The following is a 10,256-nucleotide window of genomic DNA, read 5'->3' as shown; positions in this document are numbered from 1 at the left end:
ATGACTCATACACAGCAACCCAGGCTCCACCATAACTCCTTTTGCCCCTCCCCTTTTACCATGTTCTTTTCATGTAAGCCAAGGGTGTCAAACTCAATTTCGTTGAGGGCCAAATCAGCATTGTGGTTGCCCTCAAGGGGCCAGGTGGGTATGGCCAGGGTGGGTGTGGCCTACTGGGTGGGCGTGGCTAGAGTGCATATGGCCTACTGGGTGGGCGTGGCCAGCTCTACATTGTTCGCATCAAGGGTGCCTATGGGGGCCTGGGCAGGAGTGGGACAGATCTGAGGGTCTCTGGCAGGAGGAGGGTCTCTGGGCCAGGGCCAAGGCAGTGGGGGCCGTTCCCTCACTGTTTCCAGGATGGCTTCGTGGGCCACATGAAACCACTTTGCGGGCCGGATCCGGCCCCCGGGCCTTGTGTTTGACATGTCTGATGTAAGCAATCACCTGTACCTAAAGCATAAAACATTTGCTTTTATATAACTAATTTCCCAATATAAAGCAGCTACAAAGCTGTTTGCACATAAACAAATACATATATATATATGATTACAAAGTATCATTACTAATATCAATATTACTAATATCAACCTTAAGCATAATAAAATCCCTTCCATACAATCCTCTTTTGTCTGATCCCTGCATAAACTCTTTCTGTGTTAGTATGATACATCTAAAGACAGGATAGAAGTTGGAGCCTACTCCTTACCTTAGCGATCATAGGATAGCAGAGAGCAAAGAAGTCTTTGGGTGGCAAATGCCTATTGCCTAGATGAAAAGATACAAATGATTTCCCTCTTCCTGGCAGGACAAAGACCACCTTCTTTTTGGGAGGGAAAAACAATTCTCTGGAAGGACTAAGTCCTTGGACAGGGATAGGAAACCTTGGCCCTTTTATGACTCGTGGACTTCAATTCCCAGAATTCTCAGGAATTCTGGGAGTTGAAGTCCACAAGTCATAAAAGGGCCAAGGTTGCCTACCCCTGTCCTAGGAAATAGGAATAGGGCTGCAACTACACATACTTTGTTAGGGGAGAAAATCTATTCACGTCTTCACTTTTGGCCCCAGATAAAAGTTCAGATGACCACAGCCACTCTTATTAGCAATTTAACTTAAGAATATTTGTAATAGTTTAAATGATTAGGAATTAGTTGCTGCCCTCCTCCAAAGTTATATTTTCTTGCATTCACTGCCTGGCAGTGCATGGTATTTCTTATGTGATGAATCTGAGAGAAAAACAAGGACAGCTGGGAGACAGGCTGTGGTAAGTACAAAGCCTAGTGCTATGAATATCTCCAGGGACACGCCTGTAGTTGGCTCTTCCCCCAGCTATCTCCTTTCTCCCAGCCCCTTCTGGGTGGAGAGATCTGGAATGAAAACTAACTTACACCAGAGGTCAGTGCAGAGTTGGGAGGTTAGACCCATCAGAGCAACATCAGGAGAGTCCCAGCTTTCTCAGTGGACGGAGCAGAACAACGGCAAAATTCACCAGGGAAAAGGTAGCGTATGACCTTGTTTGGAATTCTACATAGTGGAATTTGATTTCTGCAGATAATTAAGGATTTTCGATTGGTTCCACCCAGAAAGATTACCACTATGAATATGGGGTAGGAGGAAGTAAATGAAGATGTAAAAAAGCACAATTCTTTCTTAGTCAATATCTGGACTTGCTCCTGAAGGGCACAACTTGGATGCCACATCACTTTCCATTAGACTGTCTACACCAGGGGTAGGCAACCTCGGCTCTTTTATGACTCATGGACTTCAGCTCCCAGAATTCCTGAATCAGCTGACTCAGGAATTCTGGGAGTTGAAGTCCATGAGTCATAAAAGAGCCGAGGTTGCCTACCCCTGGTCTACACAGAGATTCTCAATCACCCGGGTCATGGTTCTCCGAAAGGTGCTTTTCAAAAGGGAACTCGGCTTTCTTAGATTTTATTTTTTGTCTTGAAAACATTTCACTTCTCACCCAAGAAGCTTCTTGGATGAGAAGTGAAACATTTTCAAGAGGGGGAAAAAAACCCCTAAGAAAGTCCAGTTGCCTTTTGAAAAGCACCTTTAGGATTTCCACCAGACTGACTTCAATGGTTAAGAGTGTAACAGGTTTTGAATCCTGCAGCAGGAAGGCATTGTAACTTTTTTCATAGGTATTTTCTGAGCATGACATCCTGCCCTTTTCTATTATTACCAGATTATTTTCTTGAGTGCAGGAAGATAGAAAAGCGCATGTTTGAAGGGAATGGGGACTGCTAGGCCAATGCTAGGCCAGGAATTGCAGACCTGTTGCATAGTGTTAAGTAAATGGGGAGAGGACAACGCTATAGATGATTTCTGGGTATGTCAACACTGCTGTTGGTAAAAGAGCTGCTGATAATGCCCCAGACATGTCTGGCTGATAGTAGTAGAAGACTATTGGCCAAGAAAACTGTTTAATTTGTCCAGCGTAAAGAACTTTATCTTCCTACATTGCTTCTTTTCTACGATCAGGACACAGCCATTTAAATAAATATTTGGTTTTTTATTTGCGCTCTTTGGTTGTACTTCTGATATCTGTGATGTGTCCTAATGTATTTTTTTTCATGAAATCAGGACTTCTATTAAGCTAAACACGTGGGACCCAAGTCTATAATTTAGAGCCCCAGAGTTATTTTCCTGGAGTCTTGAGTATCCTTGTCTGTCAATGGAAATGTAACTTCTAAACTTAACTGATAAACAGGGACAAAAAGGAGACAGCTCAGCTATGATTGAAAGGGTACAAGTGAAAATGATAAAAAAAAATTGGGAAATGCAGCGCTGCTTTTTGGCAGACCACAATTTTGCTTTCAGCGTGTTACTGGGAAATGAATGAAAAAAGCGTATGGTACATTACGGTACATGTTATTTAGAGAAGGTTTTTGCAGATCTTATCAGCTACATGCAACCACCATTTTCTTTCCCTTCCCCTCAACCCATGTAATTTTCCTCCATATTTTTTCAGTCCTCATTTTTTCTTTTAGTATAACCAATTGAGTGCATTTCTCACCCCTCTCTTTCCCTTTCTCCCATAGGTGTAGTAGATATAGTGATACAAATTAAATATACCGGTAGCTACATTTCATTTTAATTTTGTTTTATCTCATGTCTTTAATTACTTTTGCAGACTATTTCTTATTCCTTTTCTGCACTGTGCCTAAAAGGGAACAACGTGATGAGTTGATACGTATGTATGTACTATGGATTTGCAAAATTTGTATTCATGCACAGAGCAGCTGGCTTTAGTGATAAAAGCTATAGTAGATGAGATAGAAGCCTTGTTGGGATCTTTCTCTCAAACATCCAGGCTGCAACCCTCAACATACGACTAAAGACTGAACTCCACTGCATAATGGGATAGCATTGCTTATTTTCTGTGGTGCAAAATAGGCTATGCCATGGAAAGTGATTTTTCTGGGAAAGATCCTTAAATCTGTTGTCTTTTCTTGTAGGCTGAAGGGAAGTAGTTGCAATGGGCTACTTGCCCCAGACCACAAAAGCCTTGCTGCTGGGAATAATGATTGCTACTACAATAGCAGAAGGGGTTGTGGTTGAGAACCAAACCAGAATATGCCAACCAGCCCCACTCTGGGAGATAAATGGCATAGACCCAATGGCTGGAATGGAGGGCCAGGTGACAGTGGTGGTTCTTTTGAAGGCCAGCTGACAGTTCTGTCTCAAGCAAGCAGCCAGGTGAGTTCAGCCCATAGAACAGATTGTTTGCTTCAAGAGCTATAAAGAGCCTAAACTGAAACCACGTCTTTGGCATTGAGGTTTCTGCGGAAAATACTGAAATGAATGCAGCATTGATTAAACTGTTGAAATTGGTTCTCCATCAATTCCTGTTCAGCGAGATGTAAAATGAACCCTTGGCTGTAATATGCAAGATGTGATATACAAAGAGGAATTGCTATAGTTTAACTCATGAATTTCAGTACTGCGTAATGTGTAGTCAGATATCTCTAAAAGAATTTCAGCTGTAATAGGCCATTTAGTGAGACATCAAATAGCATGGTTTCTCTTGCTCTACAGATTTTATCCTAAATTATACAAAGCACCCTTCCTAATTTATCCCTCCAAATGCCTTGGATTTCAAATCTCATAATTCCTAACCAATGGTGAGAGTTACAGCCCAACACATCTGAATTTCCAGTATTAGTGATGGGTGGGCGCTGAGAATTACACTTCTGCATGTGTATTTATTGCTCTTTTTATAACCAGCCTTGGCAGCTTGCAAGAGAAATTGTCTGGCGATGGCATGGCCAGTGTCAGTTTCATGATTGTGAATGAAAAGACCCCTTTCTCCAGAGCAATGTATTGGGAGCTCAAACGACATGCACCCAAAGGCATCCCAGTTTACCAGCAACAAATCCTGGAATCTGATGTCTGGCAAATTCTAAAGGGCAACAAGGATGACTTTCTGATATATGACAGGTTGGTAGTACTTGACACAGGGAAGAATCCTTTCAAGTGGATATACAGATACAACATGATTGTAACACTCTTGGATTCTGTCAAGCACCAGGGAAATTGGGAGATTCAGACAGTTCAAATGAGTATAAAGAGTTATTGCAAGCTTAAGCTATCTACAAGAATCTGACCAACTAACGGTCAAGGGAAATGTGCTGGAAATAAGAAAGGCATTCAAGGTGGGCTGGACTTAGATTTCTTGCAGGCACGTAAATACTGAAGGCTTATGACGCATTTGGCCCTTCTCTCGAGCTCAGCCTTATCATCTCCTACCGATTCTACAGTGGGGGCTGAAAGGAACTGATTGGGCTAAAGCTTAAAAGCAAAAAAAAAAAAACCACAACCCTATCTGTAGAGCACATACAGTAGAGGAAAGAAGGCAAGAGGCGTGTTCCTTCCCTTTAGACATGGACCTTTTCTTCTCATTCTATCATTGATAAAAAATGTCAGCTCAGCCAAATTATAACCATTTCTGCTCATGCATGGATGAGTGTTCTGAAATAAACCTCTTGCCCTTTTCTTCCATGGCGTCCGGTTTCTGCAGGTGCAAGAAGCTCACTTTCCATATCCAGTTGCCATACAGTTTTCTGCACTTACCATATGTTGAGGCAGCTGTGCGCTACACATACCACAAAGACTATTGTGGCAATTGTTCCTGGTATTATCTGAACAGCAGTCAGGAGGTAAGAGTTTAAGTCTTCTCTCTCTCTCTTTAGCTCTTCTGTTTAAGCCGGACATTTCTTATTTGCTCAGCTTATTTTTTGATACTTAAGAATTCTCCACGTTTTCTGGTTTGCACATTTTATTCAACGAGGATGAGAGAAATACAGTAAAAGGGAAGGCGTGTTTCATATTTTCCTTCACAGTGTACGAGAACAAGCACAACTGGAATATTTCAATTGTATCTTTAGCTGTAATAGGAGGGACTGCGCTGAAGGATCTGAAAGAATAACTTTAGAGTCACACAAAGGGCCCATATTTAATTATTTACATCCAGGTCTGTTTCTGTTACATATTGACCGAATCCACACATTGTGTTAAACTCTACTTTGCTTAACCACGACTGGTGAATAAAGAGCAGTTGACTTGATTTGCACATCATGCTATACCAATACCCACTATGGCTGAATAGGAGTTACAAATCAGGTCAAAGAGCAGGTTATGATGGTCAAGGCCAGGGGTAGGCAACCTTGGCTCTTTTATGACTCGTGGACTTCAACTCCCAGAATTCCTGAGCCAGCATCATTGTCTCAGGAATTCTGGGAGTTGAAGTCCACAAGTCATAAAAGAGCCAAGGTTGCCTACCCCTGGTCAAGGCTAAAGGGACATGCCAACCTGCAGTTTGTCTCTCTGCACCTGTGGACTCTCTTTGTCTATCTAACATAGGAAGTAAATATAATAAAAAAATTGCTTTGAGAAGAGAGAAATCTATTAAGTAATAGATATTTGTATCAAAATGCAAGGGTATCTTTGCCCTCATTTTCCCTCCTTCCTATGACATATATTGTGGAGCTGTACTTTTTATCTTCTGCCATAATTTGTTATGCAAATCCAGCCAACTATGTCATAGTCTACAAAGCAGGGATAAAACAGTTGAACTAATTTTGTTTAATCTATTATGTGTAAATCTATAATCTTAGCACCTGGTTACAAGAATCGTACTTTTTAAAACCACTTTCTTAAAATTAGAAAAATTGCCTTGAGTGAGTCAGCAACAGAAGAAGAATTTATGTTTGCTAGAAGACTAGCAACATATTCTGCAAAGCTAATTCACTTTGGTAGTTGGTGCTTTGTTCGCAGCTGAATATAAACATGTAGCAAGTAGATCACTTCAGAATAATATATATGTCATTTTCCTTCACCCTTAAACTGTTCCATCTGGCTTCATTTTGAGTCCGTCTTATAATATGTCAGAACTTACTACTATTTCACAGGTGAATAATGCAGCAAGTACTCCTGTGATGACAACTGAGGCTCACAGAGACAAAGTGAAGAGCCTGGAAGTATTGAAAAGTCAGCCTGGGAAGAAAAATCAAGAAACGCCTAATTTCAAACACGTAGTCCAGAGCCATTCCCACCATGGGGGAATTAACACAGCCCAACCATCCCTCCATTCTCAAAACCGTTCAGCTAACCACCACACAAGGGAATCTCACTAAATGTCTACAGTATGGAAACACACTCTGTTAGGAATACAATTGTTAGGAACCCCAAAATCTTACACTAAAAAAATTAAGCAAGCAATATAAGAAATACCTAAGGAATAAATTTATACATTTCAGGAAGGAATGGTTCCATGTTGGCTCACAATAAGAGAGACCAGAGGAAACCACATTATTTCCAGAGGGACAATATCATATTAATCTATAATAGGTTTTCTTTCATTGTGATGTAACCAATAATTAACTTGAACTCGAGTGGTTTATTGGCAGGGCTGAGCCCATAGGTTGAACAGTTGGAACACGGGTGTCAAGCTCGATCACATCACGTGATGTATCGTGACGTATGACTTTTTTTGCCTTTGCGGAGCCAGGGTGAGTGTGGCCAGTGCATGACGCATCCAGGCACGGACCGCCAGTTTCACACCTGTGAGTTAGAGGTTCCAGACATTGTCTCTCAGAAGACTATTTTGTGGAAGCACAGATTGGTATTTCTCACTACCACACCTATCTTCTATGTGGACTTAAGCTCCCAGAATTTTCTATATAGCACCAGCTGCAAATTCTGTGAGTTAGAAGTTCATGTGATGTTACCCAGTTTGGTAATGAAACAGTTGCAAGAAAACCACCAAGGCTAGAGAGCACCAAGGACCCCACAATTCAATCCTGAGCTATAAGTATTCTCTATTTCTGTATGCACTTAGTCTGCTGCTGCTGGGAAATCAGTTTTGATTCCCCACCTTTACATTTCCTACTTTTCTGTACTCAATGAAGTATGCAGTGTAACCTGAATATTACAGTCACTGCAGCCTGAAACTGTTCAGAAAAGTAGTTAACTAAAATGGAAAGATGGGATGAGGATCAGAATTAGGATTTGAGGAAGGGTGACAGACTAAGTGAGAGCAATGGAAATAAATCTGGCACATTAATACCCATGGACCTGGATGGCTAATTTGAGGATTGTGGTTTATGTGGTGATCCTGGAAACAAAAGGTTTGCCAGAATCAAGAGAATAAAATGTAATTAACTAGGTTTACAAAAATGTTACTTGCTTCTATATACATCTCACCGTATGTAGTCAGAAGGTTTGGGGTGAAGCTTAAATAAGTAGCAGAACATTATGAGATGAACTGGTAAAGAAAATGTATTCTTGACATATTGGCAAAAAAAGTAATGAAAATGGATACATCATGTATTGAGTAAAAATAATACTGCATTCTGGTGGAAATAAACTATCTGAAATTGCATTTGAAATCTTCATTTTCAGTATCTTCATGGATCAGAAGCATTACAAATTAAAGCAAAGTCTTTTATTTAAAACATGTGCACAAACACATATGACCAAATCCATTTTTGCTTTGGGTACCAAATTTAAAAATTATTCCTAGTCATGCGTTCCTTGTCAAAATCTTCTGATAGATTTACTTCTTTCCTGCTTTATGTCTTGTTTGCCTTTACAACAAATTGCACAAAGACCCTGAGTTATATGAGTGTGGTTAACACGGTTATAAAATATTTGCTAAAGCTTAACCTTTAACTGACTTCATCTTTTCTCTATAACTGCAGTTCACTTAGAAGAAATTGCTGCTTCTTTTCTTTTTCTTTTTTTTAACTATATCTGTCCCCTGGTCTAAGAATAAGGTGACATACGTGTTCTTACCCCTCTGGTTTATTTTCCCAAAAATCCTCTTGAGTTTGGCTAGATTGAGTGATTGCCCCAAGATTAGTTGGTTTCATGGAATGGAATTTTGAACCAGAGTTTTTCAGTTGTCAATCCAGCACTATCCACTCCATGGTCATCTGCACAGGGTCAAAGCAGCAAAAACCACAGCTGCAAATGCATGATTGAAACTCCACAGTTTTTTAATTGTGCCAGAGATGCATGTTTTTTTTAAAAAAAACAAAACTGGAGCTTCAGTAGTCTCAGCCACCTTGCTATTTTTGACTCTTCCCCCCATAGGCAGATGATGTTGTTAAGTTAGTAACAACAGTTAGTTCCCCATTATGAAAGTTATCAGTGCCTTGTAGACTTCAGGGCAGGTAAATACAGGTAGTTCTTGACTTACAACAGTTCATTTAGTCACCATTCAAAATTACAACAGAAAAATGACCATTTTTCACAGTTGTGACCTTTGCAGGATCCCCATGCATTTTGATCATGTGATTCAAAATTCAGATGCTTAGCAAATGGTTCATATTCATAACCGTTGCTATGTCCCAAGATCATGTGATCACCTTTTGCAAACTTCTGACAAGCAAAGTCAATGGGGAAGCTAGATTCACTTAACAGCCATGTTACTAACTTAACAACTGCAGTGATTATCATGGTTCCGATAGATGAAACCAATTAAAAGAGCTCCAAGGCAATGTTAAAGAACATTTTATTCAGGAAACAAAGTATCGGCACCTACATAGTTGAATCCAAGACTGAAGTTTCCTCCCCCAGTAACAAGTTGTAATTCCCACCCCAGAAAGGCTGTCATCAATCACATTCACCAATTATTCTAAAACGTGGGCTCTCCTCCCAACTTCTCAACCGGCCAAAACTTTATCTAACATTGACCTTGAGTTCACACCACACACACAGCTGCAATTGTTATGGCTAACTGAAAACGCTCGAGCATTCCCCTCCTCCCCACTTCTACATCTGAATATGTCAAACCGCAGAAAAAGCACAGTAAAAGCGAAAGGTAAAATGGTTGCAGTTTCTTAATTGTCACAACACTGACAGTGATTCAGTTAAGACACGTGGGAAGAAAAGTTGTAAAATAGGGCAAAACTCAGTACATTTCTCACTTAGCAAATTTTGGACTCAGTTGTGGTCATAAGTCGAGGGCTACCTATATGCCCAGTGAGTCGGTTTAACATAATACAATATATAAAATCTAGCTAGACATCTTTATTAGAACCCTATTAGAATGGCTGGAAGGAAACAAGATCTTAGTGGAGGAACGGAGAAGATTTCAGCAGGCAAGTTTTCAGGGAGTTTTCTTTGTGTTCAGTCAAGGAATAATACTCTCCCGTTTCATTGAAAAATAGACAGATAGACCTCAACTTATGATCAGTTGCTTAGCTTAAATGATCATGAACTTCCCCAGGGAATACATATGATCCAGTGTTGAAGTTACAACCGTCAGGACACGCCTCCCATGATCACATGACCACATTTTGAGCATTCATCAACCAACCCACCTTTCTGCCTGTTTGCACCCTCTCACGGTCACATGACTTCATTTTATGATATTTTTCTGTTGAAAACCAGTATTTACTTCTGATTTTCAGCAAAACCAGGCATCGTTTTTTAACAACCACCACAAAATTGCTCACAAAATTAGGTCAGTCACATGGGTGACCCACTTTATAACTGTCACAACTTACAACCAGAATGGACAGGCTCCATTATGGTCGAAAATCAAGGACTACATGCTCTCAATTACCTATGTCAGCTGTTTTGTTTTTGTTTGTAGATCTCAGGCAAGCTTTTGACTCTTACCTCTAGAGCAGGAGTAGGCAACCTCAGCTCTTTTATGAGTCATGGACTTCAACTCCCAGAATTCCTGAGTCAGCTGACTCAGGAATTCTGGGAGTTGAAGTCCATGAGTCATAAAAGAGCCGAG

At 40.5% G+C, this 10,256-nt stretch overlaps 1 protein-coding gene across 1 annotated transcript; it reads left to right on the top strand.

The window, feature by feature from the left end:
• The first annotated feature begins 1,370 nt into the window (after positions 1–1,370).
• On the top strand, positions 1,371–8,511 carry LOC310637585 (selenoprotein Pb-like). The gene is made up of 5 exons (XM_083358081.1): positions 1,371–1,497; positions 3,463–3,703; positions 4,232–4,444; positions 5,025–5,163; positions 6,415–8,511. Exons 2-5 carry the CDS (start codon positions 3,483–3,485, stop codon positions 6,637–6,639), a joined length of 798 nt encoding a protein of 265 aa, XP_083214207.1. The 5' UTR covers positions 1,371–1,497; positions 3,463–3,482; the 3' UTR covers positions 6,640–8,511.
• Positions 8,512–10,256: the final 1,745 nt, after the last annotated feature.

This window comes from Vipera ursinii (assembly GCF_947247035.1).
Source record: "Vipera ursinii genome assembly, chromosome: 3".
NCBI classification, from domain to species: Eukaryota; Metazoa; Chordata; class Lepidosauria; order Squamata; family Viperidae; genus Vipera; species Vipera ursinii.
Note: the sequence above shows the minus strand (reverse complement) of the source record. Positions and strands in the feature narration are given on the sequence as shown.